General features: G+C 52.8%; 5 protein-coding genes across 5 annotated transcripts; 3 read left to right on the plus strand and 2 right to left on the minus strand.

Moving 5' to 3' along the window:
* Positions 1 to 580: 580 nt before the first annotated feature.
* ENH_00071570 (hypothetical protein, conserved) lies at positions 581 to 4,318 on the plus strand (the record flags this gene model as incomplete). Its single annotated transcript, XM_013577313.1, has 8 exons — positions 581 to 677; positions 795 to 818; positions 1,062 to 1,139; positions 1,410 to 1,484; positions 1,636 to 1,710; positions 1,865 to 1,921; positions 2,059 to 2,241; positions 2,358 to 4,318. The coding sequence occupies 8 exons, from the start codon at positions 581 to 583 to the stop codon at positions 4,316 to 4,318; spliced, it is 2,550 nt and encodes an 849-aa protein (XP_013432767.1).
* A 981-nt stretch (positions 4,319 to 5,299) lies between these two features.
* On the minus strand, positions 5,300 to 6,850 carry ENH_00071580 (hypothetical protein, conserved; the record flags this gene model as incomplete). The annotated part of the gene is made up of 1 exon (XM_013577314.1): positions 5,300 to 6,850. The coding sequence occupies one exon, from the start codon at positions 6,848 to 6,850 to the stop codon at positions 5,300 to 5,302; it is 1,551 nt and encodes a 516-aa protein (XP_013432768.1).
* A 4,431-nt stretch (positions 6,851 to 11,281) lies between these two features.
* ENH_00071590 (hypothetical protein, conserved) lies at positions 11,282 to 11,827 on the plus strand (the record flags this gene model as incomplete). Its single annotated transcript, XM_013577315.1, has 1 exon — positions 11,282 to 11,827. One exon carries the CDS (start codon positions 11,282 to 11,284, stop codon positions 11,825 to 11,827), a length of 546 nt encoding a protein of 181 aa, XP_013432769.1.
* Positions 11,828 to 14,127: 2,300 nt separating this feature from the next.
* On the minus strand, positions 14,128 to 14,504 carry ENH_00071600 (hypothetical protein, conserved; the record flags this gene model as incomplete). The annotated part of the gene is given in 2 exon segments (XM_013577316.1): positions 14,128 to 14,370; positions 14,376 to 14,504. Coding segments are annotated over 2 exon segments (372 nt in total).
* Positions 14,505 to 14,910: 406 nt separating this feature from the next.
* On the plus strand, positions 14,911 to 22,265 carry ENH_00071610 (hypothetical protein, conserved; the record flags this gene model as incomplete). The annotated part of the gene is made up of 6 exons (XM_013577317.1): positions 14,911 to 15,505; positions 15,873 to 16,706; positions 16,936 to 17,051; positions 17,457 to 17,513; positions 17,905 to 21,684; positions 22,008 to 22,265. The coding sequence occupies 6 exons, from the start codon at positions 14,911 to 14,913 to the stop codon at positions 22,263 to 22,265; spliced, it is 5,640 nt and encodes a 1,879-aa protein (XP_013432771.1).
* Between the last annotated feature and the right edge of the window lie 1,370 nt (positions 22,266 to 23,635).

Below are 23,635 nucleotides of genomic sequence, written 5' to 3' on the forward strand. Positions count from 1 at the left end.
CCAAACGAATGTAATAACAAATCTAAATGTCTGTAAAACGTATATCGGGCGGCAAAGCAGTCTCCTGCCCGTCAAGAGGGGTCGATTGTCAAGGGAGCGTTCACAGCAGCATGGAGGGAGCTGAAGCTTTACTAATAGCTTCTGCTGTGCTCTTGACAAGTGCCAGCAGAGAAGCAGCGAAATATGAATGATAGTCCACGTAAAAAGATAATTCCGTAGGCCCCTGTCGATGGATGCAGCTCGAGCTTCTCGGGGCCGAAAGCTGCGACACTTCTCTGGTGGGTACCTGTCGTGATCGATCGAGATGCAACTTTGGTCGCGATATGGAGCTTCGACGAAGTTACATCACGTTCTCTTAGATTTTTGTTTAAAGTGAATTCATTTTTAAGTTTGGGAAGCAGAACTTTTTAGATATCATCCTGTCTGTCGGTCCTGCGGTCGAGTGACCGCTCATTGGCGAGCGTTCAAGACGCTACGCTGTTGGTGTTACATTCTCTTTTTCAGTTTTTCTATTGATTGAAGTTTTTTAACCTATTTGGAAATTCCAGGGGAACGAGACAGCAGTGTTGAGGCGTCAGAGATGGGGAGGGGTCTACAGTACCTGCGCCGATGCAGGGCGCCGAGGACTCGCGTCTTCTTCTTTCTCACATTGTCACTGTTGCTTTCTCAGTGGCAGGGTAAGATTCTTTGGTAATCGAAAAAACTATAGTTTGACGCTGCTAAATATGCCATTGTGAGCTCTCTTGGGCACAGCACACCTGTTCCTCCCTGTCTGCATGTGACCTTATTTGCAGGGACGTTTACTGCAGATCCAAATGGTGAGCGACTTCAAAGCGAAGAGCCATGCCGCTTATTCTGGTCTACTAAGCTCTTTTATAAGCTGTCTTTTACCTGCCTTTTCATATATGTCTTATTGAGACGACTGCAGTAGCATGCACTTGCCGCAGGACTTCCCTTAAGGAACTCACGTGTGACTCAACCGCTTCAGACTGTCGGGACGTTATATTCATGAAGGGAACAACACTGATTGTGGTAGACCCACATGTTTTGTGGCTGCTCAGGGGCAGGAGAGGGCGCTGGTTCTGACGAGGTTCAGCTGGAGGAGCCAATTCAAACACTGACCAGTCCAACACTAGCAGGTAGGTTTTCCAGTACCCAAGTGCTTCACGCAGCGTTGTTCACTTGTACGTACTCGTACTGCTATCTTGCGAATTTGCGTATACTGGCTTGATAGTAGGAGTGTATAGTCCCCTTCTTGCTCAGGTTATGTGTGCGGAGACCACGGGAGGGCCAGTTGACTATGTGTGCGACGACAACATTGAAGCCATCTATGCAGCTGGTACATTTTAGTGTGGTTGTACCGCTAAACAGATGGCGGACCTTCCTGTTTCCGGTGCGCATGTTTGCAGTTGGGCGGGGACGGAGCCCCCGCAGCAATGTGACATCTCCAAGGCATGCCCCCTCAGGAGCTTCACCTTCTTCTGGTGTGTTTGCTGGTTAGGGAGGAGGAGGGGATTAGAGTTCGCTTTCACACCAGAGGGAAGCGTCGTGTCAGTCGATTTGCGCTGCTGTCCCTCTCCTATCAGCTGTGCCACTGGCTTTGTGAAGTTCTTAATGCGACTCTTATTTTTATAGGCACCCCCTCAAGTGGATCACGTAAAAGTTCGCCTTCAGGGTCTTCCCCCAGCAAATCAAGTCCCTCTTCAGGCGGTAAGAGTGCACTCGGAGCTTTGTGGATTGGTTTTTTTGGCAGAGGCAATTTGAATCGAGAATTCAGGACGAGCAGAGCCTGCTGTAGTAGCGGCCCTCCCCTCTATGCTATATGCTATGTAATTCTGCCGCCAGAGGTGCTTGGGTTTTTCAGCTCGTCAAGCCCTTAAACGACTGAGACGTTCTCTTCCGAAGGAAGCTCCATCAATCCGTAAGCGACTGCAAGTAGTTGGTTCATTGCGTAGGGCTATTCCTGCTCCCTTGAATTTGTTGTAGTTATCGTAGGGGAACTGTGTGCCTGCGTTCCAGCTTATTGCATGGAATTGTTGTGCTGCGGAGTGCGTACAGAGACCAGGGCTGTACAGGAGTTCATTTCCGCTGAGCTGGCTCAAGGGGATACCTCCCGGGAGGATTTGATGAGAGCTGTTATAACACTTGCAGGGGAGGGCCACAAATTTGTGGAGGGAGACGTGCCAGCGACAAGGACGCATCTCCTGAGGAGCACTGCGAATAGTTTGCAACTTGGCCCAGGTAGGGAGCGTCTGTCATCGTCAGCTGCGGTAGAGACCCGGTGCAGGACACTGCACCACACACAGCGGGAGGCGCGTTTTTTTTCCCTTTGTTGCGTTGTATCCGTTTCACCTCAGGGCACTGGCTGGATAGTTGTGACCTGGATGTGCTGAGCTCAGGGGATCTACGAAGGCTCACCCGTGAGGCAAGCAGCGCTCCTTCACTGAAGGGGACTGCAAAGTCGGGAGAACTCTCCCCAGTGCGGTCAGAATCACCTACCAGCGACTCATCTGCGCCATTGACCTTCCCCAGCTCAGCGGATGTATCGCCGTCAGCTTCACCTCCTATGGCCTTGTCGCCTGAGCCGTCTGAATCTGAATTTCCAGTTGATGCGAGTCCGCTGTTGAAGCGGCTTGTGTCGCCTGACCCACCAGAGGCTCAGGGACCCAGCGCCGGACCGTCAGGACAGAGCGAGCTAGCAGCTGGCTCTGTTGAGGAGACATTATCCCCATTGGTTGAGGAGAGCTGGATAACGGAAGTGAAAAAGTTGTTGGCAGATGTGCCGTCTGCGCCGGCAGATGAGAAGCCGTCTCGATACTCTCCTGAAACTCAGCAGGTGCTTGATGAGATACCGGATCTACCAGGCGCACTGATATCAGAATCTACCGAAGAATTACTGGGCTTTTCCCCGTACATTGGAGTTCCTTCACAAGAAAAGCAATCGCCTGATATGGAAGGAGAACCAAGTCGTGAGACCTCCTTTGTGGGCCCACCGGCAAGCGACACTCACGAAGAGGCTTTGGATGACCTTAGACGGCAGGTGGACTTGATCATAGAAGAGTTGCAACAGGCATCTGAAGAGTATGAAGGGGGGTCAACAGCTGCCAAGGCTGCAGAGGAAGAGCCCAGGGATAGGTTAGACGAAGGAGGAGCAAGGCCGATGGATGAACATGGGCCCGCTGAAGGAGAACGTGGCGCTAGTGGTTTTGTCTCTGGAGTTCCAGGTCCTGTTCATGCTGAGGGTGAAGATTCGCCTGTGAGCAGTGAGGCATCAACAGTTGCCTTGGAGGAGACACCTTATGCAGCCTCCCAGCCTTCTAGCTCAGGGAGCTGGCGAGGAAGTCAGTCTTTCGAGCAGAAGCACGTTGTCACGGAATTCCGGCGAGAGCGTCCGAGACTTTGGGAAAGGACGAAGTCTGCTGCGCAGAAGCACAAGGGAATGTTTCTTGTGGCAGGAGGGGTGGTACTAGCCACAGCCATCATAGCAGGACTTGTTTTTGTCCACAAGAAAATAGGACCTCGCATTCCTATTTCCAGCCCGCTGGTAAGCACAATAGAATCAAAGAAGTGCCATGTCCTGGTTGATTTTGAGAAGGCTCACAACCTCAAGGGTATGGGACGAGTGGTAGGAATCGAAGGAGTGAAAGTGAACAATACGAAGCGGATCCTGACAGTGACGTATTTGGAGAAACCAGCCGTAAGGAGCTCGCGAGGTTGGGAGATGTTCAAATGGTTAAAGCATCGTCTTAGCTTCGGGAAGTCTCTTGTTCGCCGAGTAGAAACGCTGGCCTTCCCTGAATCTTGCATGGCGGCTTCTCATTCCAGTTTCCAAGTGGCAGAAACAAACGGGCACGTTGCGCGGATGTTGGTAGATTTGGACCTAAATCCTGGTCCTCTGACTGTCCCGAGGGAGGTTTTGGAGAACGACGAAATAGACGAACTGTTGAGCAGGTATGAGCAGGACTCTCAATGGAAGCTTTATGAAGACTGCGTGATGCACATCACTGTAGATCGTCCATTCGAAGGGTCACCGCTTGTACAAGTGGAACCTGCTCGGGGTCGGGTCAGCTTCCAGAACCCTGAACTGCATCATCTTAGTAGCGAGCTTCCCCGGAATTGCGATTGGAGGGAGCCCTCGAGGCTCCGGATTGTATACAAGAGCCAGGCTAGTGCCCCGCTTGATGTGCTTTTAATGATGACTGCGGCGGACCCACCTTTGGAAGATAGCGTAAATCTCGACAGAGGATATGGGGACGCAACTTTACATGAAGACAGCGATGACGTTTTGTACGACATCCGCACATTATTTGAAGAGTGAAGACAAACAACAAACCAGCCTGCCAGCAATCGCAGTTACTGAGCGGCCCATGTACGCAAAGTACATGTTGCGTTTTCTTCGATTGTAAACCTTTGGGATGTTAATGAAGGTCCCAGTGCCGCCAGTCGAAGAGTGCTAGTGCAGGGCAGCTGGTTGCTGTCTGCACAGCATGGAAGAACGTTTGAAGTGCTGTGCTGTGCTCTAATTGTAGTGCTCTTTGTGCCTAATGCTATCTTTTTAACTCGCTCTATGAGCCTCTCGTCCCATGATTTTTATGTTGAAGGGGAGACTGCCGCATGGCAGACAGCTCTCCACTACCTTCTGCACTCCGGCCGTGCGACTAGGAGCTTGTGGGCCTCGCAGTCGGAAGCTGTAGAATTTGTTTTTTTTTGGCATTTCAGTTTTCTACTGGTGGGACCGCCCTTTGGACGCACTGTATGCTTTAGTCCTTGCATCCACTTGTTGACCCGGCGGTGGGTTGGGAACACGTGATGCCGCTGCTGTTCAGGCGGCTTACGATTCGGCAGGTGTATTGCTGACTTGGGGTGACGGGACGCCGTAGCCAGTTTGCACGGCTCAGGAGCTGTACCTGCTGGGCGGGGGTAGCGTCGTGCGGCTCCCAGCTCACGCTGCACGGGATTCGTCCCGAGATACAGTACTGGGTGCCGTAGGGAATGTAGTAATCATTATGGCTGCAAGGTTCTCGCAGAATCTGGGCCTCATAGTGTTACCATGAATAGTATTCACCGTATCCAGGTGCCTGCTCTATTCATGCTATGCGCAGCGGACACTGTATCCTTTTTTAGTCAAGCCTCTTGCACGCAATACACCTGTGTGTTCACTAAGGCTAGCGGAGCTTATTTCCTGTCGGTTACGCCTATGGGCACTCGAGTCTGGTGCTGTCACGCTTGTAGTTAAAATCATATAAAAGACATCGCTTTAACGTATTGGCATCATTTACAGGCATTGCACTGTTCTTTGTTAGTATGCAAACAAGGAAAGCGGTAGCTCTGGGAGGAAGCAACGATCGAAGTCGGGCACTTCCGGCCTGAATGTGTCCCTACGATAGGTAGAAAGGGCTCGTCTCGCTTCCCAAAACTGACTTTCATGCAACGACTCTTCGCTTGGTTCTTCTGTGGTCAGCTGCTCTGCAGGAGCGCCCTTATCGCCAGCCTCTAGCGGCCGCTCATCCTGTGGCTCCTGCTGGGAATCGTACGTGTACGTATTCTCAGTTCTTTTACTTTGCAGGCCTTCTGCTGCGGTGACCTCATCCGAATTGGTCTGAATCATGTGGTGCGATTGAATGAACGCTTCAAAGAACCTGCGGTCCATATCCAGGCTTTTGATTGTGTGGTTCGCAAGCTCGACTAGAGCAGGCCGGAAGTCTCCCGTAAGATACTCCAGCTCCTCTTCACACAAGCCGGGAGGAAGGTTTTCTTTGTCTAGAATGTCAACAACATCGTCAATCATGCGCTCATACTGCATGCGCAGCGAGCGTTGTTTCCTCAGCACCTCCGCAACTTCTTCGTTCAGTACTGGCCGGCTCTGCTCCACTTTCGCATGGAGCGCATCGCATGCATTCCTATATACAGAGTACGCTATTTGTCTCCTGCGACTCTGCGCCGCGAGGTGGAAGAATATGGCAAACGCAGACTGATGAGTAAGCCTGTTGAGTGCTTTGTAGTCACTGAGGCACTTGCGGATGGCAGTAACCGCCCCTGAAGTTTTCACTTCGCCATTTATACCCAGCGACTCATCGTCAATACTATACAACTCTGCAATTTCTTTCTCGACCTTCGAATGCTGCGGCAGGCGGTCGTCAATCCTAAGTCGCAGCCTTCGACGCATCCAAAACATCCAGGCGTGCAACCTCGCGAAGAACGTTGCAGAGAAAATAGAGAAAGCAAGCACAAATATTCCAAATAGCCACTGACGTCGGGCTGCAACTTTATTGGCTGTAGTTTCCTGAAGGCTTCCGGTGATTCCCGGCGATGATGCAGCACCGGCTCCAGACGGGGAGCTGGACGGGTAAGGTCGCGAACTGCTGGTGGGCACGGCAGAGTCTGCGACCTTTTTGAGCACTGGCGCGGCAAATCTCAGCTGGTATGCAGCAAGGATCATGGCTAGCATTCCACCCAGCAGAGCCCAGGTTCCCGAGGCCCACTGGCGATTTCTTCGCTCAGCATCGGCACGGTAACTGCGTTGGCGGAAGTCGGACGAAGGCAAAGCACCTAATTCCTCTAGGTCCTTATCTAGAGACGAGGAGAACGGTGCTGAATGCGAAGAAGGAGATGATGACCAAGTAGGGACGCTGCTACGGAGGGAGTCGGATCTGCTGCCGTCTGCAGCATATCCACTGCCGTCTGCAGCATACGGATCAAAAAAAAAGTCCGCGCCGGGGGAGGAGCCGTTTTTCTGTCCCTCAATGCGGCGGACCACCAGCCTGGGCTTTGGTGGCATAGCTCTTATTGGACGTAACTTCGGGTGGAAGTGGCCCGGTGGCGGAACTGCAGGAGTCCTGGTTGCCGCCATGGCTCATTTTGCTCCATGTCTTCCGTGTCTTGTCGTTTTTCCCCACTTCCTTCTCGCTCCGTCAAACGGCAAATGTTTCAAAAACCTTGCGGACGCAAAGGATATCTTTAAAAACTGCCCTTCGGCTGTTCCCGTGCCCACCGACTACTTGGACACAGAAGGGCTGCACGCTGCGTATGTGGATGTGAATGTCTTCGCCCCAAAATCTTCCCAGTTGTACTTCAGAAGGTCTGAAAATGTTGAGAGCGTTTCCCCTCCAAAAAGGAATAACCAAAAATTTGACGTGTGAGAAAGGAACACCGCTGCGGATGGCGCCAGAGGTTCGCACCTGCAGGAACAAACGGTCAGCCCTCAGGCGTTTCATAACATGCCTCACCCCTTCGATAAACACATGCAAGCATTAGTTGAATCAATTGGACTGGAAATTTTCATGCGCCTGTCTTCACCCTCGCAGACAGAACTGCGGCTGCTTCGAACTGGGGCCCGGACCCGCTGACGCCTGGAGCACCTCCAGCTGGGTGTTTGCCTTTACCCCAGCAATCGATTTCATGCAGTGACAGTTCCTTTGGAAAATCTAAAGGTTTTTGTGCTAATCTATCTGTCTTGAAAACAGTCATATCTTTTACTGGATCTGGAATATTTTTACGTCATTCCTTTAAGCGTGATGACAAAAGATGCTTAGCGCCTTGAGGCGCTCATGGTGCGCTCCCCATTTTTTCCCTGCACATACACTGGTTTTGTCCCGTAAGGTGGGCATGAGCTGCCTGTAGATTTCTTCACAGTTTTATTCCAGACAAAAGACACGTTTTTTCGCCCTGCCACGTGAACGTCTGAGAAGCCCACTTTTTCAGGTGGCCTGGCTGAACCCAAGCGGATGCTCTGGGCGAGAGTGAGGAGTTGGAATCCACCTATATGGCATTCTAAATCATATAACAGCAAGTCTAGTGCTATGACGACTGAAAAACTGAGAATTAGCTTGGACCACAGTAGCCCACAGCGTTTGTGCGATAAAGGGTTGGGCCGCAGAAACTGAGACGGAATTGTTGTACCATTCGCCGGAGAAGGCAAACGCCTTTTGCTTGAAAGTTTTGATTGATTATTTCGTCTCCGACTGCCCCTTCCCACACGACTGACTGCGGCCACAGCTATTTGTTCTTGTGAATTATCCCTGCAAGAGGATATGGGTTCCTCCAGTCACCGCTGGTGTGTCTATACTTCAATTTTTTTACTTGAAACCTATACATTTTCCTTAGTTATATCTTTGGTCCGCTGTGTAAGTGCTGAGATCCCCTTTCGGGCATGCTCTGTTCCTGGTGTCTCTTCTGCGTTTTGACCAGTTTGACAGTTCTAAAAGATAGCGTAGAAGGATTTCGTTCCCATGTCTTTTATCCTAGCTGCTCGTTGCTCATCGGTTGCCTTTAGTTCTTACCAAGAAGTACCAAGTTTCTCTCGTGCGTGCTTGAGCCCTAATGCACTGTTTCTTATCTATGGAAGTCTCTACTGCGCATTTGGCCACTGGTACTTGCAGCCGCATGTGTTTTTATATCTTCACAATTCCTTTCGAAAAGGACAGCAAACACTCGAACTTTTTATACTTGCCGCTCTATTTCGTTGCGTAGCGACACCGCAGCTCACCCTGTGATAAGTAACGGTCCAGGAGAAGTAGTAATTTTGGCGCGAAATCTAGCTCAGCTTCACTACAAGAGACGATAGAATGACTTAAACTGAGGTATCGGCACGCCACAATCTGCCGCTAGCTACCGCGCATTACGGCCGATTAAATGGGTTAACGACTGTCTTTCAGTCTTCTACACAGCAAGACGAACGCCGTTACTCTATTTTTCGGCCTGGATACTGTTTCGAAGTAAGGAGACCTGACTGCCTTTTGCTATACAACAGTGATCACAGGCGCGATGTGCTGCCTATAGAGGCTTCAGAGCGAGGTCTGCGTCGATCGTGCTTTGTCTCAGTAGGCATTCCCCGTGTCCTGGGTCGCAGATGCGTCAAGCTGCCTTTGGCAAGGAGCTCTATTAAAGCCGCTCGGCGCAACGTATTTATAACGTTATCGGCTAGTTGACCTCACTTAGCGCTGGGAGGCTGGCTTAACCTCCACGGCTAGCCTGGGAATTCGCCTGAAGCGGATAGAGGACGGCTATGCGTTTTAATTAATGACATGTAGAGATTTCCTAAAGGGTAATTCACTTCACCTTCTATAACTCTACCGAAGGGTTTTCACAATTTTGTGTACTTCCCAAAAATTGCTGACGAAGGGATAAACAGACCACTTACACCTTGCAGTTATAAGAAAAAAAGTTCATTTGTGCTAGTCTCATTGCCTTTTTTCTCACCAACTCCAGATTCTACTGGCGGATTATGCACATACATATGATTATGCACATGCCTCTGCACATGCATATGCACTGTCTCGTGCAAGCTTAGCTCCATCCCTGCAAAAAAATGCTGCAAAAATGTCACTTTTAAACTGCCCCTCATCCGTAGAATCCTTCAAAGAAATTATAATACTTAATGCAGATGGTGCGGATTGGACAGGGCTATCCAACTGGAAATACTTAACTCCAAGTGTTCTGCTGTTTCATGTCTTGGTGCCACTCCCATACAAACTGGCGCTATACCGTATATATATGAACATTTCAAAGCGGCACGATTGGCGCTTGCCACAGACCAAGCAGTTTGAGTTGATAGCTTGCACTAGACTTGTTTCTGCCTTTTCTAGTTCGCTGTGACACTTCGCTGTGCGTAGGGTTTCGAGGGGGGTCTCCGTGTGCAGAATGGGTTAGCCCTGGGAAAAAATGGAACGAATTGTTGTTAGAAAATGGGTTTGCCACGACCAATTTTGAGGGCAAACCACAGGTAGATAGAGGAGGGTGAGATGAATGCTCAGCGAGGTGGCATGACAGCGGTGCTGAAAATACTGCTGAGCGCTCCACGAGTTCCTGACCAGTTGGATTTATATTTGTAAGCGTTTCAGGGCGCATACACTGATGGATTCCGATTTGTCCTCAGAAGCATTCTTCTTCTTTAAGATCAGACGGAATATTCAGCATTTTGGCGCAAAAGCCTCTCGGTAGTTTCTTTCTTGTTCGGCCACCTACTGAACGCGTGCCCATGCAAGGTAATTGAACAATTTTATGCAGCGCATTTACCATTCTTTCGGAATCAAGTAGTTTTCTTTTATCGGGCAATTGCAAGGGTGCAAAGAATAAAAATGATAACGTAAGATCGGAAGGGACCGGAGAAACGTAGAACAATACGATATGAAGGCCCCAGCCAACAAAAGTAAATGAATCAGAATGCAGGTTTGATGGAAAGCAGTCCTACATATATGCCTTACCCAAAGAGTCCTAGGTGATGCTAAGTGTGAGCCGAATGCTTTACATGCACGGCAAATGGAGCCGCCTAAGCTCCTGTATTTCACTCCAATCTATAGTTTTACTTTGGCCCTTATGCCACTAGAATCACGGACCCTGCAATGCACAGTGACTAAAAAACCGCAGAACTAGTAAAGAAGAGCATAAACAAGGGAGGCAAGCAGTTGTGGTCGAACATGGAGCAATCGATGTAGAGGCCGCTTGGCCTTCACTTTTCTTTCAAGCGTACAGTGGCATCGGCAGCCAAAGAATACACCTCGTAATACATCAATTGTCTCATAATGCTGGAGTGCACATTTTGCATCTACCGCTCGTACTTTTCTTGGCTGATTGCGTGGTCGCTGTCCAAATGACCTTGCCAATAGGAGACGCAGTACGGGATCATGTGTGGGGAACGGGATGCATTCTGCAGGTATTTCCAGTGCATACATTTGAGGGTTAAAATGTTCTTCAAATATAGAGTGTTGAACTTGCTTCCTAGGGGTGCGCAGAGGTCAGTCTCTGTCCATTGACTTGATCACAGCCCAGGTGTGCTGCTTGCCTCCAGTGGACCCTCTGTCTCGTGGCTATTAGCAACACCATATTAATTAAAAATATTTGAAAAATATCTGTTTTATTTTAGACACCACCACAGATTTCATTCAAAAGCTTGGGAGCATCGGGAGCCTTGCAAGCACGTGACCAGTGGGCCTCTTCTGCGGCAAGTCGTCTGCGGCACAGCGACTGGACCTTCTACCCGAGTCTCCACTCAATTTTTTGCGTATTGTAAACTTTATTTTGTCCTCTCTTATAATATTGCATTCCGAAAAAAACAGACGAACCCCTTTTCTTGTGAGGCCGTTCGACTGCGCTCTCGCATTAGCGACCACTGCAGCCGTGGGATATGACGGCCCACACCCGAGTTGTTTGAAGCAAAGAAATTACGGCATAGAAACAACTTCCAATTGTTTTTTCTCTTTGACAGCTTAGACATAGTTGGAGGGCCTTTCTGAGGACCGCGGCCGACCCATCTGGGCCAAGATCGCCACAGCCAACAAACAAGATGGGGAAGTGCAGCTGCAACATCAGGGGCATTGGCCCATTCAACTTGGCGGCGTGTGTGGTGATATTTTCTCTGTACAATATGTTGAGCTCTACTGTGGAGCTGTGTGCTACCATGCGGAAAAACAGCTCTCAGGGCAGTTCCGAGTCTATCCTCGCCTTTAATTTCTTTTCTTCGTCGTTTACTATCATTGCAGGTGCACTGGGAGTGCTATCAACGGTGACGAAGTCTTACAGATTTGTGTTGGTAGTTTTGATTGTGGCCATTATGACAATGGTCTGCGACGCGGGGGAGCTGGTAGCCAACGCCCTTTCGGGCTCTCCCTGTGTGTTTCAGTTCATAATGACTACTTTGCACTTGCTGCTAAACTCGGTAGCCATGGCCGTCTTCCTGTCATACTACCGCGTGCTGAAGAGGGGAGGAAACGGCCGCGAGAGAATGTCTCCTGACGAGTTCAAGACCTTCGATGATGCTTCAACAGACGACGGGAGACCAGCCTATTCAAACTCAAAAGCCGCCACAGAGGACACCCCGCTGATGGCCTGAATAGACAAAGGAATGTTTTTTTCAAGAGCCACCCCCCTATACAGCACTGAATCAACAGCTCGGGCAGAGAAGTCCGGCGCTCTCCATCTTGTGGCACAAGGAGCTCCTGCCCGTAACAACAGACGGAATGGTTTCTACCTGTGTGTCAAAGGCAGGTGTGTATAGACAGCATTAGACTGGGCCCATTTCTGTTTTGATAACGCAAGAATGTGCAGCTGTACATAGGGTCGGCAGTGCAACAATCGATCCGGGATAAGCCGGACATGGCAGAGTACAGCGAACTTGAAAGAATGAAAAGGCTAGTCAAGAGCAGTAAAGACTAGCCAAGGAAATTTCGGGTCGAGTGTATACTCGCCAACAAAGAACAGTGTCAATTAAAGCCAGGGCAGGAGTCGCTTCTTTTGAGCGACGCCATAACATCTGTACCACAGAAAACCCTGAATTTTTCAAGAGTAAGATTGAGCCATTCTGAGCCGTTCATGCCTTCAAGGCCAAACGGCTGTCTGACACCACATATGGGTCACGAGTGGCGCCAACTCACTCTGGAGAACTGAGTCCAAGATCGCTTTTCTTCTGCCTAAAGCAGCATCCACGAGTCACCCCTTGCCTACTATGGCGGCCAATTGCAGTGCGAAGTAGAGAGATTCTCTCCAGTGCACAAAGGGGAGGGTGGAAGCGATCCCGGGAACCCTCTCGCTAGGTTTTTTCACTGCTTTAGAACATGGCGCTTGTGCTAGTACTTGAGTATGATAGGATTGGAATGAGACAAGGCTCTACGGCACAGAAGCCGGGAGCGCTGCTCGTCTCAGTTAGCTATGTAAAGCTTCGAGTTTCTCCATAGGGGGCAAGGCTGTGCGACTTTCCCCAGTAGATTGCAGATGCGGTAAATGTGAAGGCCTCAAATGGATTAAAAAATCTCAGAAAATTTTTTGCTTTTTGTCTTTTCCGATAGACACTGCTGGCATGCTGTGTGTCGTCTGCTCGGTCGCTGCGAGCATGTGAGCGTGCGTATGCTGCCCGGGTAATGCTGCTTGAATTCTTTCCCCCAAATCTGCCCCGAGTATGTTGCATAGATACAAATAGTTTCCTCCCTTTAAATTGCAAAAGCACACTACCTTTACTTATCCTTGTAACGAAAGGGGCCCTCGGGAGACGGCAGGGGAGACGGCGCTGGCTGGGGTCGGGCACGGCAGCTCCGAGTGTTTGGGTTTGTGGGTTTTGGCGGCAAATTGGCTGTCGTTACGCCTCACATTTTCCACAGTTGTGAGAAATGTGTCTTTTTTATTTAGTTTATTTAAATACAACTGACCCTTAACTACCTCTGCCCCACTTCCCCTTCCTGAGCTGCTCGGCGCTGGCAGCCTGCCAGTTCTCCCGACAGCGTCGGGCGTCGCCTCTCATCTGTCTTCCCCAATGAATTTCGTTTATTTCCATTCAGTTCTCTTCTCGGTGAGCTAACTCAGCTGTACCAGGCAGAACCACCCGACATAACTGACAGCAACGCCGCAGAGGGCCGCCTACAGACAACGGGCAACTGGCGCGTCGGCTGCTCTCTGCTCTCTTCTTCCGGGCTCACCGCCTCGACCTTGCCTTCGGCGTTTAAAAACACTCAAAAAACACAGCCAGCAGCAACTGCGGGCCGGTACAAACGCTGCACCGCAGTAACACAAGCCGCTCCCTCCCCCTCCTGCGCCCAGTCTGCCCGTGTTCGATCTCTTCATCCCACAGGGTGCCCCAAGCCCTTCTCTTTCCCTGGCTGCCTTCATTGACTCAGAAGCAGCACATTGTCACCGCCTGTGTCGTTGTTGTCTCTGCGGATGCCGCAACAACGCAGCCAGCTTTCTGACTCCAAAGCAGACCTTCCACGTACGCTACTTCGTCCCCCATACCGCTAGTACACCCACTAAATTGGAAATTCCACCTCAGAGGCCGACTGTGTTGCCCACATGTACCATCTTTAGCTGTAGTTTGACATGATTTGGGGCAAGTGGTGGGTTGGCTGGTCTGCGCCGCCGCCGAGACCCAGGACCTACCCATGGGCCACATACGAGATCGGCTGCTGTTGCTGGCGCTGCCGCCGTTTTCAATGAAGCCAAAAGAATAGTAGCGTAGAAAGCACGAAATGGGATTCTGCAGCACTTTCTACCGACAACTAGCTTTTTGAGGCCTTCTCTTCTGTTTTGCTTTCAGGTGCTGCGACGAACCGTCAAAACGAGTCATATTAATCCAACAGGCAGTCATTAGTCTACATGATTGTTTGTGCTCAATAGTTTCGTTCCGATTTATTGGCAAGGATTTCCTCAGCTACGCTTGGCTGCTGCACCCCGGACGTCTTCAGCGCCAGCTGCAGCACAGCGACTGCCCGTGGCCTTTAGCAGCACCTGACAGCAGCGGCGCTTGGGGTCATGCAATGAGCGGGGCTTCGTAGCTGCTGCTGCTGCTGCCACTGCTCGTCGCTCTGCTGCAGCCGCTGTCGATGCTAGCGCCGTGGCTGCAGCTGCTGCTGCTGCCTTGACTCCTGCTGAGGCTGCTGCAGCCAAACCTCTCAGCAGCAGCCCTTGACTACTGTTTGTTGCCCACGTCCGATGTAGAGAGCCACACTGTGGCCGCTACTGCGGCGCTGAGAGGCCTTTACACGGTCCCCCCGATCTGAACCGTCCCACGCGATCCCACCCATTCCCACTCGAGCTCAGCTGGTGCAGCAGGTGGCAGCAGCCATACTGTTCTAGCGCTCCGGAATCCTTCTTTTTATTCTCAGGCGCAGCTGCTGCATTCCGTCGAGCGCAGCAGACGGACATCCCCGGCTCCGAAGGGCCTTCGGAAATGAGCTGTCTTCCTTCTCGGGCCCCCCAGCAGTACCAGCAGAAGGCCAGAGGACAGCCGTAGGTCGTAGTAGCCAAACACAGCCAGAAGCAGGGGCAGCAAACAGCTGGCAGCGACAAAAGTTGGGGCCCCTCACCTCCGTTTGTATATGAGGAGGCTTCTCACGCCCCCGGGGGCCGTACGCGCACAGGACCCCGAAGAGCTGGGGGCCCCCACCTGTACGCTTTCTCCTCTCCGTATTCCCCAAGGCTACGGGTATAATGGAGGTGTCCTCGGGGTTGGACACAGCTGCTGATGGCTCCTTTCTTCGGAGTGGACACCATGAAGAAGAGACGCAGCAAGTCGCGGCAACAGCGGCTCTGCATCTGCACCTGCAGCAACACCCACATCACCCACAGCAACGCCAGCAGCAACACCCACCACAGCAGCAGCTGCTGCAACAGAAGAACAATGACTCCTACTTAGGCTGTACTCATCTGCTGCAGTCCGCCCATAGCTCTGCATCACACTTGCTATGGCCAGGCGTACAAACCGCGGTTGCTCCTGCGCCGGCCCAGCTGCCCCTGTGCCCTTCTGGAGGGGCCAGCAGCCACACAGACACGGAAATTCCGGGAGCAGCAGCAGCAGTGTTCGCCTTCGACGGCTGCAGCAGAGGCGTGCCTCTGCATTTCCAAACCACGCACCCCTTCTCCACTGACAACACCCTTCATCAACCGCAGCTGGCATTGCATGCAGCTGTAAACGATAAGGGACCCACAGACGCCTCTGTCCCTGTATGCTCTTCAACAACTGCAGCGCGAGGAGGGGCCCCGTCGGCAATGAAGGTTTTTTCCCAGGGGCCCCAGACTGGCGCCGGTCAGCTTAGAATTAAGAAAGTACTGCCCAGAATAAGAGAACTATGCCTGGAAAATTAATGTACCGTCCATGCTTGCTCCCCCCTTTGTTTGTGCTGGCTGAGGTGAAACTTCTCACACCCCAGCAGGTCATTTGTCCGGCACTAAAAAGAGCAGCGGTGACAGTGCTTGTGCTTGACGGCCTCCTGCTGCTGCTGCAGTAACTATTGATGCTCTATTAGCTGCTGGTAGTCCACGGCTAATTGCTGGTGCTGCAGGATTATCTGTTGCTCTGAATACTGTTGCAGTTCTGATTTGCAGCTGTTACTGCTGACTTGCAAGAAAAGGACTTTCCGAGCCACTGCACAATTAATGTGTGTGCGCTGCAGGCGGCCACGTGACAAGCTTGATCCCCTATTCTATCGAGCGAGCGCACCTAAGCGTGCAGCTGGGAGAGAGTAGGGAAGCCTTGACTCTGCATCAGCAGCAGCAAAAGCAGCAGATGCATCAGCAAGGTACTAAGGGGCACAACTTTTTTCCGAACAGTAGCACTCATTCACACTTTTTTCACCCGCAAAAACAAAGGCACCAGCAGCAGCTGCAGCATCTGCAACAAGTACAGCGGCAGCACATCCAAGCTGGTCAAGTTAACCCTCCTCAGCTCCAGCAGCAGCTGCAGCAACAACTGTTGCAACAACACTTACACCAGCAGCAGCATTTACAGCAACACCAGCAGCAGAAACAGGTCACTGAGCAGCAAGCAATGCAGAGAGGAATGCGACTACAGTTGCAAAAGAACATGCTTCTTGAGGGGCACTGCTCTGTAGGGTACCCTCTGCAGCCAGAAGCTGCTCTGGAGTGCTACAGCTGCTCGAACAAGTGGATGGGCCTGACCTGCAGCCACCCTGTTGGTGGGGAGGCTGCAGCAGCAACTGCTTCGTCATCAGTGGCAGCAGTAGGTGCACCACCAACAGCTATTCCAGCTTTTCCATCAACCCCACACGCGCCTTTTAAACCTACCTCTGCTCCCGAAGGCTCCCAACGTGCGAACGAGCTCTCTGACTTAGCTGACTCCCGGAGACTGACGGAAGATGGGGGAACTCCAGCTGAGCTGCCCCTAGCCAGCACGCTAGAAATGTGGCAGGCTAAGCAGGTTCTTAGCCAAAGAGAGTCGAGGCCCTTGCGCCTCACCCGCTTTGAAATGGTGGAGGCCTACGCAAAGTGTAAGATACCAGTGCCTAGCCACTTAAGCTCTACCCTTGGTTTGAAAATCCACAAGAGCCGAACGGTATATCTGAGAACGACTTCCACCGCGTCACTGGTAGCCTTTAGATCTACCCCCCAATCCTTGCTTATGCGACGCAAAGCCACTGTGCACTGCAACTACACCTGCATGCCTCATAACACTACTTTTGACGCTGGGATCTAAGTTGTTGGGGTGCGCACGTGCAGCAACTCTCTGCCTCTCTTGCGACTCTATGGAGCACAAAATTACGAATTGTCCATTTGGGGAGTTTGTTTGCCCCAACTGTCACCGATCCTCCCACAGAGGAGAGCACTGCCCTCTAGTGGGTCTCAAACCCTCACGTCCCCTAGCCATTTGCCTGCTCCCTGTCACTATGCCTCCTGCAGAACCTCGTCTCTCTTGTTTCCGATGCTTTTCAGTCTCTACCTTTTCGTTTCTGTATCTCTGTCTCCCGCGTCTTTCTCATCTCCAGCATCTCTTCTTGCTTTCTGGGCTACGCTGCGCCTCATCAGCCTCTTTGCTTCTCTCAGTCCTCGTGGCTGCTTTGCACACGGTTCCGGCTTTTCCGAACCCACTTGGGCGCAGCCAGCTGTTGCACTGTTTCCCTTTCGTTTTGGTTTTCTTTGGAGACCAAGCAGAACGGAAGCTTTTGACATCGCTGCCTCTTCCAGGGCTTTCGGCACTGCTTCGCCTAATGCTTGCCGTATTTGTGCTGTTGTTGCTTCAGCCCTGCCGTTTCTGCTTTGACCGTCACGCCGGAATTTCTGTCAATGAATGCATCCGTGTAAGTTCCTCCCTGAGTTTCCAGTTTCATCGGACACTCCCACGTATAGAAGCTGTCTCAGCAGTAGCCTCATACAACGCCTGGCACTAAAGTAGCCCCCGGCCGCACATTGCTGCCTTGGCTAAAGGCCACTAAGCCAGCCACAGCAGCTGTTGTAGTTGCAGCTGTAATAGCTGCTGCTCATTGAAGTTGGCGCTCTGGGGCCTTGAGAGTTAAGGGGATTGCGCATAACAGCGCGGGCTTGTTTGGGCTCACTGGCTAGGCAGCAGCCCGGAGAACGCACCAGTTTGTGCGCCTACGCTTAGAGTCTCGTGCTGCTGCGGAGCTTTGCCTTTGTCGCTGCTAGTGCTGACTTGCTGCTGTTTTGCTGCTGTTTTGTACTGCGTATCAGCGCACAGTTCGGCAGCCTTTGGAGCGTCTGTTGGGCGTAAAGATGCCTCTAGATGCTTCTCTTCGCCGTCGGCCTAAGGGAGACTCGTCGAGTCCCGGTGGGGATGGAGGAGAACTAGCGAACCTGGGCCTGGGTAAGTCAGACCGGCCGAACACGCCCCATGGGCGCAGCGTATATGTGAGCAATATGCTGCCGGGTACAAGTAAGGAGAGTCTGAGATCGGCGATTAACTTCTTGCTGGAGCATGGGGAGGTGGTATGCGTGGAGATGAGGGAGCGAAGCAACTACTTGCCCTATGCTTTCGTCGAGCTCTCCTCCCTTCAGGCCGCCTACGAGCTTGTGCAGTACAAAAAGGCGGCCCTAATCATAGGAGATCAGGAGCTAAAGGTGCAGTTCAAAAAAATCGGCTTGGCGTGTTCCATCCCTGGCCGCAGCACCTCTGCGGGAGCTTCCGATGGGCTCGACACTAGCCACCGCTCTCCCGTTTCCCTAATGGCTCCTTTTACTCCCACTGGTCAAACTGTGCAGGAAGTTTGCAGGCTTGTAGCATACAAATTGGCTTATGACTTTGGGCTGCCCTCTCCTGGGCCTTTCCCATTCTACGGGAGCGGAGATGGAGATAACTGTGCCCTTTTTGGTCAGGGAGTGGCAGATAGTGACCTCGGGGTGCCTCCACAGCCCGGGGGCCCCCTTGTTGCTACGGCTGCTGCCCATAGCCCCAGCAGGGACGCCGAGGGCTGCAAGGCCTTCCCTGAAGTCTTCCCGATGCTGGACATGGACAGGCAGTCAAAAGACACAGACACCGAAACGCCTTGGCATAAAGACGCAAAGGGGCTTCGGGGGAACGCTAGGTTCTTCGAATCCCAGCCCCCGCGCACAGAGCTGGCAGTAGCCGCTGCAGCTGCCGCAGCTGGAGGCGGGCTGCCGTCGCTGCAACAGCTTGACCCTGTACAACAATCCCACAGCAGAAGACTACCCTGTCCAGTGGGAGGCTCCACAAGGGGGACACGCTGCCTACAGAGACCCCCCGAAGCACCTACACTAAGAGAGGCACCCATGCTGCAACCTACAGCAGCAACAGCAGCAGCAGCCAGTCAAAGGCAGCCACTAACGCGCATAAAAACGCCGGTACAGGTACAGGGGCCCCACATGTTGGACCACCCCCAGAGTTCGCATGCGCCACAGCCGTCGGAGTGCCTGGACACCCGACAAGGGGGCCTCAGCCTCTTCCCTTTCCCTAGTTACCGCCACGCGGTGCCGGAAGTGCATGCGCCATTGTGCGGAGAGAATGAGAGAAACAGAGAAGCTGTGGAGCCTCCTGAGGTGCGGCGGTTGCCTAGAGATGGCTCTGACGAGAACACAGGGAAGTCCGAGGGGCCTGTCAGTGGAGCGGCACCTAGTGCACCAAGTGCAGGGGAGCCCCCCGTTCAGAAGTTCGAGAGTAGCCCTCTTTCGAGAGCTTCATCTTTCCAGCTGCGTTCTTTCCAGGACCTGAGGCCCCCGTTCTTGAATGTTTCTCCAGCCAGAAGTGCTTCAGCCGCAGCAGCTGCTGCAGCGTCTGCACTGCAGGAGCCGTGGGGTCTGCCGGGCTCTGCGGCGGGGGAGAGCGGCAAGGCCTGGAGGGGGCAGCAAGTAGACGGAAGCGGCTCCTCCACTGAGACGCCGTCGACCTCCTTATCTGCCAGTCTTGGCTGCGACTCGCTGCCGTCTCCTTCGGCCTGCAACAGCTACATTGCCCCTCGGCTGAAGGAGATAGATGAGAGGGAAAGGGACCCAGAGGGCCCTCTCTCTCTCGCAGACGACGCCCAGCCCAAACTCACCGACCTGGATGGCACCGCAGACACTGACCTCAGTCTCCAGCTCTCTCTGGGGCCCTCTGACATGGCGGCCGGACCCCTAGATTCTCCCTGCTTGGAGACACACATTGGTGCGCGGAGGCAGCTGAGTGCCGCAGGACCAGCTAGCTATGGAAAGGGCCTCTGCGAAGATGCTTCGACAGGGCTACCCACTTGCATTTCCCCCTTCCCGCCTCACTGGGATGGCCGACCGACAGAAGGACCCCAGCAGGAGGCGCAGTCACAACTTCTTGGGCGCATTCAAGAGGACACAAGGTCTTACTTCCAGATGGACCTGTCCAACCTGATGCCTCCTGGTGGAGGAAGCAGCAGACCACTTGAGGCATTAGAGATAGAAGGCGCCCTCACTTTTTCTCCCTCCCCTTGCCCCCAACAACAGGCAGCAGACAATATGAACAGCTGGTGGTCAGCCGGCGCGAGTTCCCCCCGCGCCTTCTCCCACAGGGCACACCAAATGGGGCTGCCGTGTCTTGTAAGAAAGCTCAAGTCCCAAGACGAAGCTTGTACAGTCGACACCCGGACTCCCCCGCTGAATGCTGCTTCTTCCGCAGCGGACACTTCACTAGTCACTCCACCAGCAGCTGCGCCAACCGCTGCACCCGCTGCAGCAGCAGCCGCGGCAGCTGATGCAAATGTTGAAATGGCAGACAGACCAGATAGCGCCACAGTTCTCGAGCCCGCCGAAGGCGTGCTTAATGGAGAAGCCCTTCAAGTATCAACAGACGGAGAGAAGGACCTTGCAGGGGCAGCAAATGGCAGTGTTTCTCCGTGCTGTCTCCCTGCGAGTTCTGCTGGGTGGGCCCCAAGCAGCTCCCCAGACACTTTTGTTGAGGAGAAAGCTCAAGCCTGTTCACAAACAACTGCTGCCGCTTCAGGAGCAGCAGCATCTATTGGTGGCAGTGCGCCGAGACCCCACGGAGGCGCCCCTGCTGCTGATGCTCTTCAGCTGTGTCGGCCTTCGTCCGTATCTCCCGACGCCAGGGATCCGTCTCCGATCGAAGCAGCAGCAGCTGCCTCTGGCAGTCGCCGCAGCTCCTTGTGTTGTGAAGGAAGTAGTTGGGCTGCCTCCCCAGCTGCTGCAGACGGAGACGGAAACGTCGAAACAAACGACGAAGACGGACGTGACACAGGACATTCTACACAACAACATGTGCGATCTCACGCACTGCAGCAAAGCGAGACCCGCTCTCCGCCAGCCTCAAGCTGCAGCCCAGCCGGGCCGTGGAACACCACTGGACAATTCACAGACTGCTCCGTGGTGACCACTGATCAGCCCTCCACAATGCACAACCAGCTCACTACACTTGCTAGCCCTTTTTACTCAGGCCAGAGAGGGATGTCCAGCAGTGACCTTAAGCGGACAAATGGGCCTCTGGAGGAGGAGCTTCGTGGAGGTAGCTGCCCGTCGTCGCCAGCAGCCCCTCCCAGCCAGCCTCTGAGGGCTGAGGAAGCGCAGCTACAGCCCCTGCTGCTGCATCTTGACACTCCCCAGGTGCGTGCACCCTTGAAATCAAAACAGGCCCAACAGAGGCCTGAAGGCGACGAGAATACTCAGCATACGCAAACAGTTGCAGCCGAAGAGGCACTGCAACAAGCTATCTCTGTTCTTGACTCTCGACCAACTGGAACACTCTCTGAGCCTCAGCAGCTGCAACAGGAGCTGCAGCAGGAACAGCAGGACACGGCAAGGCGCCGACCTGCGGTGGATTTCTCAATTAGAGAGGCTGGATGCAGCACGCGTTCACCGGCTGTGGACGTGGAGCAGCAAGACCAGCAGCAACAGCAACACCAGCAACACGGGCAGGAGGAATCGAGTCTAAAACGAAGCGACCTGAAGGGATGTGATGACAGCTTGCAAAACCCTCAGTTGACGTCCTCTAAGCCTCCTGCTGTTTCCAATCCCAGCGTGGAGCTCCTTTTGGCGGTGCGCAGAGATTGGAATTTCGGGCTCTCAACGATTGGGGAGTTGCCGTAGTGCTGTTGCTGCTGAGTCTTCTGCTGCTACGCGTGTTCGAGGGGCTGCTTGTTGGTGATCGTGCCGGTACTGCTGTTGCTGATGCTACCACTCTTGAAGTTTTATCGATGCTGCCGTTGTTTAACCGCATGCTTGAAAACATGGGAGCAAAGAAGCCGCGTCGCACTTTGGGGATGTTATCCTCTAGTAACTCACAGTAAGGTTGAGAGCTTAGAGTTTGCAGTTCAACCTTGTGGGTGCGATCCACTTTTGTTACTCCCTTCTTGCTGCAGCAAATAGACAACATAACGAAACAGTTACCGCCTAAAGTGATCGAAGCTGTCTGGGCCTCTCTGTCCAACGCCCGCGCAAGCTCTGCTGCAGTACTTGCTGCGGACGCTGGACTGGTTTCACCGGAATCAGCTGCAACAGCAAGCACAACGACAGCCGCCGCAGCCGGCTTTTCTGCTAATTCGGAAGCAGCATCGGCAACGACAGCAGCAGCTTCACCGGCAACTGCTACTGCATTTGTTGCGCCACGGGGCGTTTGAGCTTCTCCGTTTCTCCCTCGTGCTGGCCTCAGAATTGGGCCATTGGCATTTTCAGCACTTGAAGCCTTTGATCTTTGCATTGCGTGTCTCTTCTCAGCTGTCACTGGAGCTACCGTGCTCATTTGATTATAGTGGCAAATACACAGCCTCTGCCGTCACCCTAAAGCACAGCAGCGGGGGTTAGACCGCCGAGCTTTTGCTGGCTCTGCCTCTGGCTCTGTCTTCGGTTCGGCCTCTGTTGCTGTCGCCGTTTGTGTAGCTTAAGTTTCCTGTTCACCCGCGCCTTGTCGTTGTGTCTGCGGGCATCGTTTATTTTTCTATTTCCCGTGGTCTTCATTTGTTGATGCTGCAAAGTAATGCTGTCGTGCTTCTGCTGCTTTTCTTCACAGCCCCTCCTGACTCACTGCTTGCTCGTCCTTGCGTATTGCTGCGCCCTGAGCTGTACATGGTTTCAGGGAAGGCCTGTGCGTGTTCAACAGCGCAGCGGCCTCCTCACTCTGTCTGGCTCTCAGCATCTGTATCTGATTCTCTTCAACTGGCTCATGGCTGCTGATTAGCACATGAATCGGGATGGCGGAGAGGGGCCCTCATTGCTGCTGCTCTTGTTGCAATTGCAGAACTCATGCAGTGCATTGCAAGCGCTGCTCCTCTTCCCTGTCAGGCCTGCGTACTGCACACGCGTGTGTACATAGACACACAGTGAACAGCGTTCTTACAGGCACAGAGAGACATACATGCCTGTGGGTACAAGCCCAGGGTTTATTCTTGCTTTCAGCCCCCTTGAGACTGGCAAGCCCAGCAGCTGCAGCTGCCGGCGGTAGGCCGTTGCTGCGCGGCGCCTCGACAAGTAGCTAATGGTGGTGCTTGTTTCCCGTGCGCAAGTAAGTGTGCGTAGACGCAGACCCCAGTTGGGGGTCTTGTTGTAGGCTTGCTGTATGCCCACCTACAACCTGGCCTTGTGTGCGCGCTTGAGTGACGCCTGTTCCCACATGGCCACTTTTGTACAGCCGACAGTCGACAGTCGTTCTCTGCGCCCTTTTGGCGCCTTAAATTCTAAAAGCATTTTGTTTCTTTGCTGGCGTGCAAGCGGAACATTCACAAGCGTGGCCTGTACAGCTGTGCTTAGAGCTCGAGCGGAGAAACGAGAACATGCGAAGACAATCACTTGTAGGTGTACATCCCAGCATTAGTGTAGTTGCACGCACATAAGCAAAGGCAGCAACGGCGCCACAGTGGCCACTCCTGCTGAAACGTTGCATTATTCCATTACGAAGTGCCTCGTTGCTTCAGATGTCTTCTTTTGCTGAACCAAGTAGAGGGCTCTTCTCTCAGGCTTTCTGTACATATGTGCCTTTCGAATCTTCTCTTTC

This window comes from Eimeria necatrix, genomic scaffold (assembly GCF_000499385.1).
Source record: "Eimeria necatrix Houghton genomic scaffold, Enh_scaff6, whole genome shotgun sequence".
Classification (NCBI taxonomy): domain Eukaryota; phylum Apicomplexa; class Conoidasida; order Eucoccidiorida; family Eimeriidae; genus Eimeria; species Eimeria necatrix.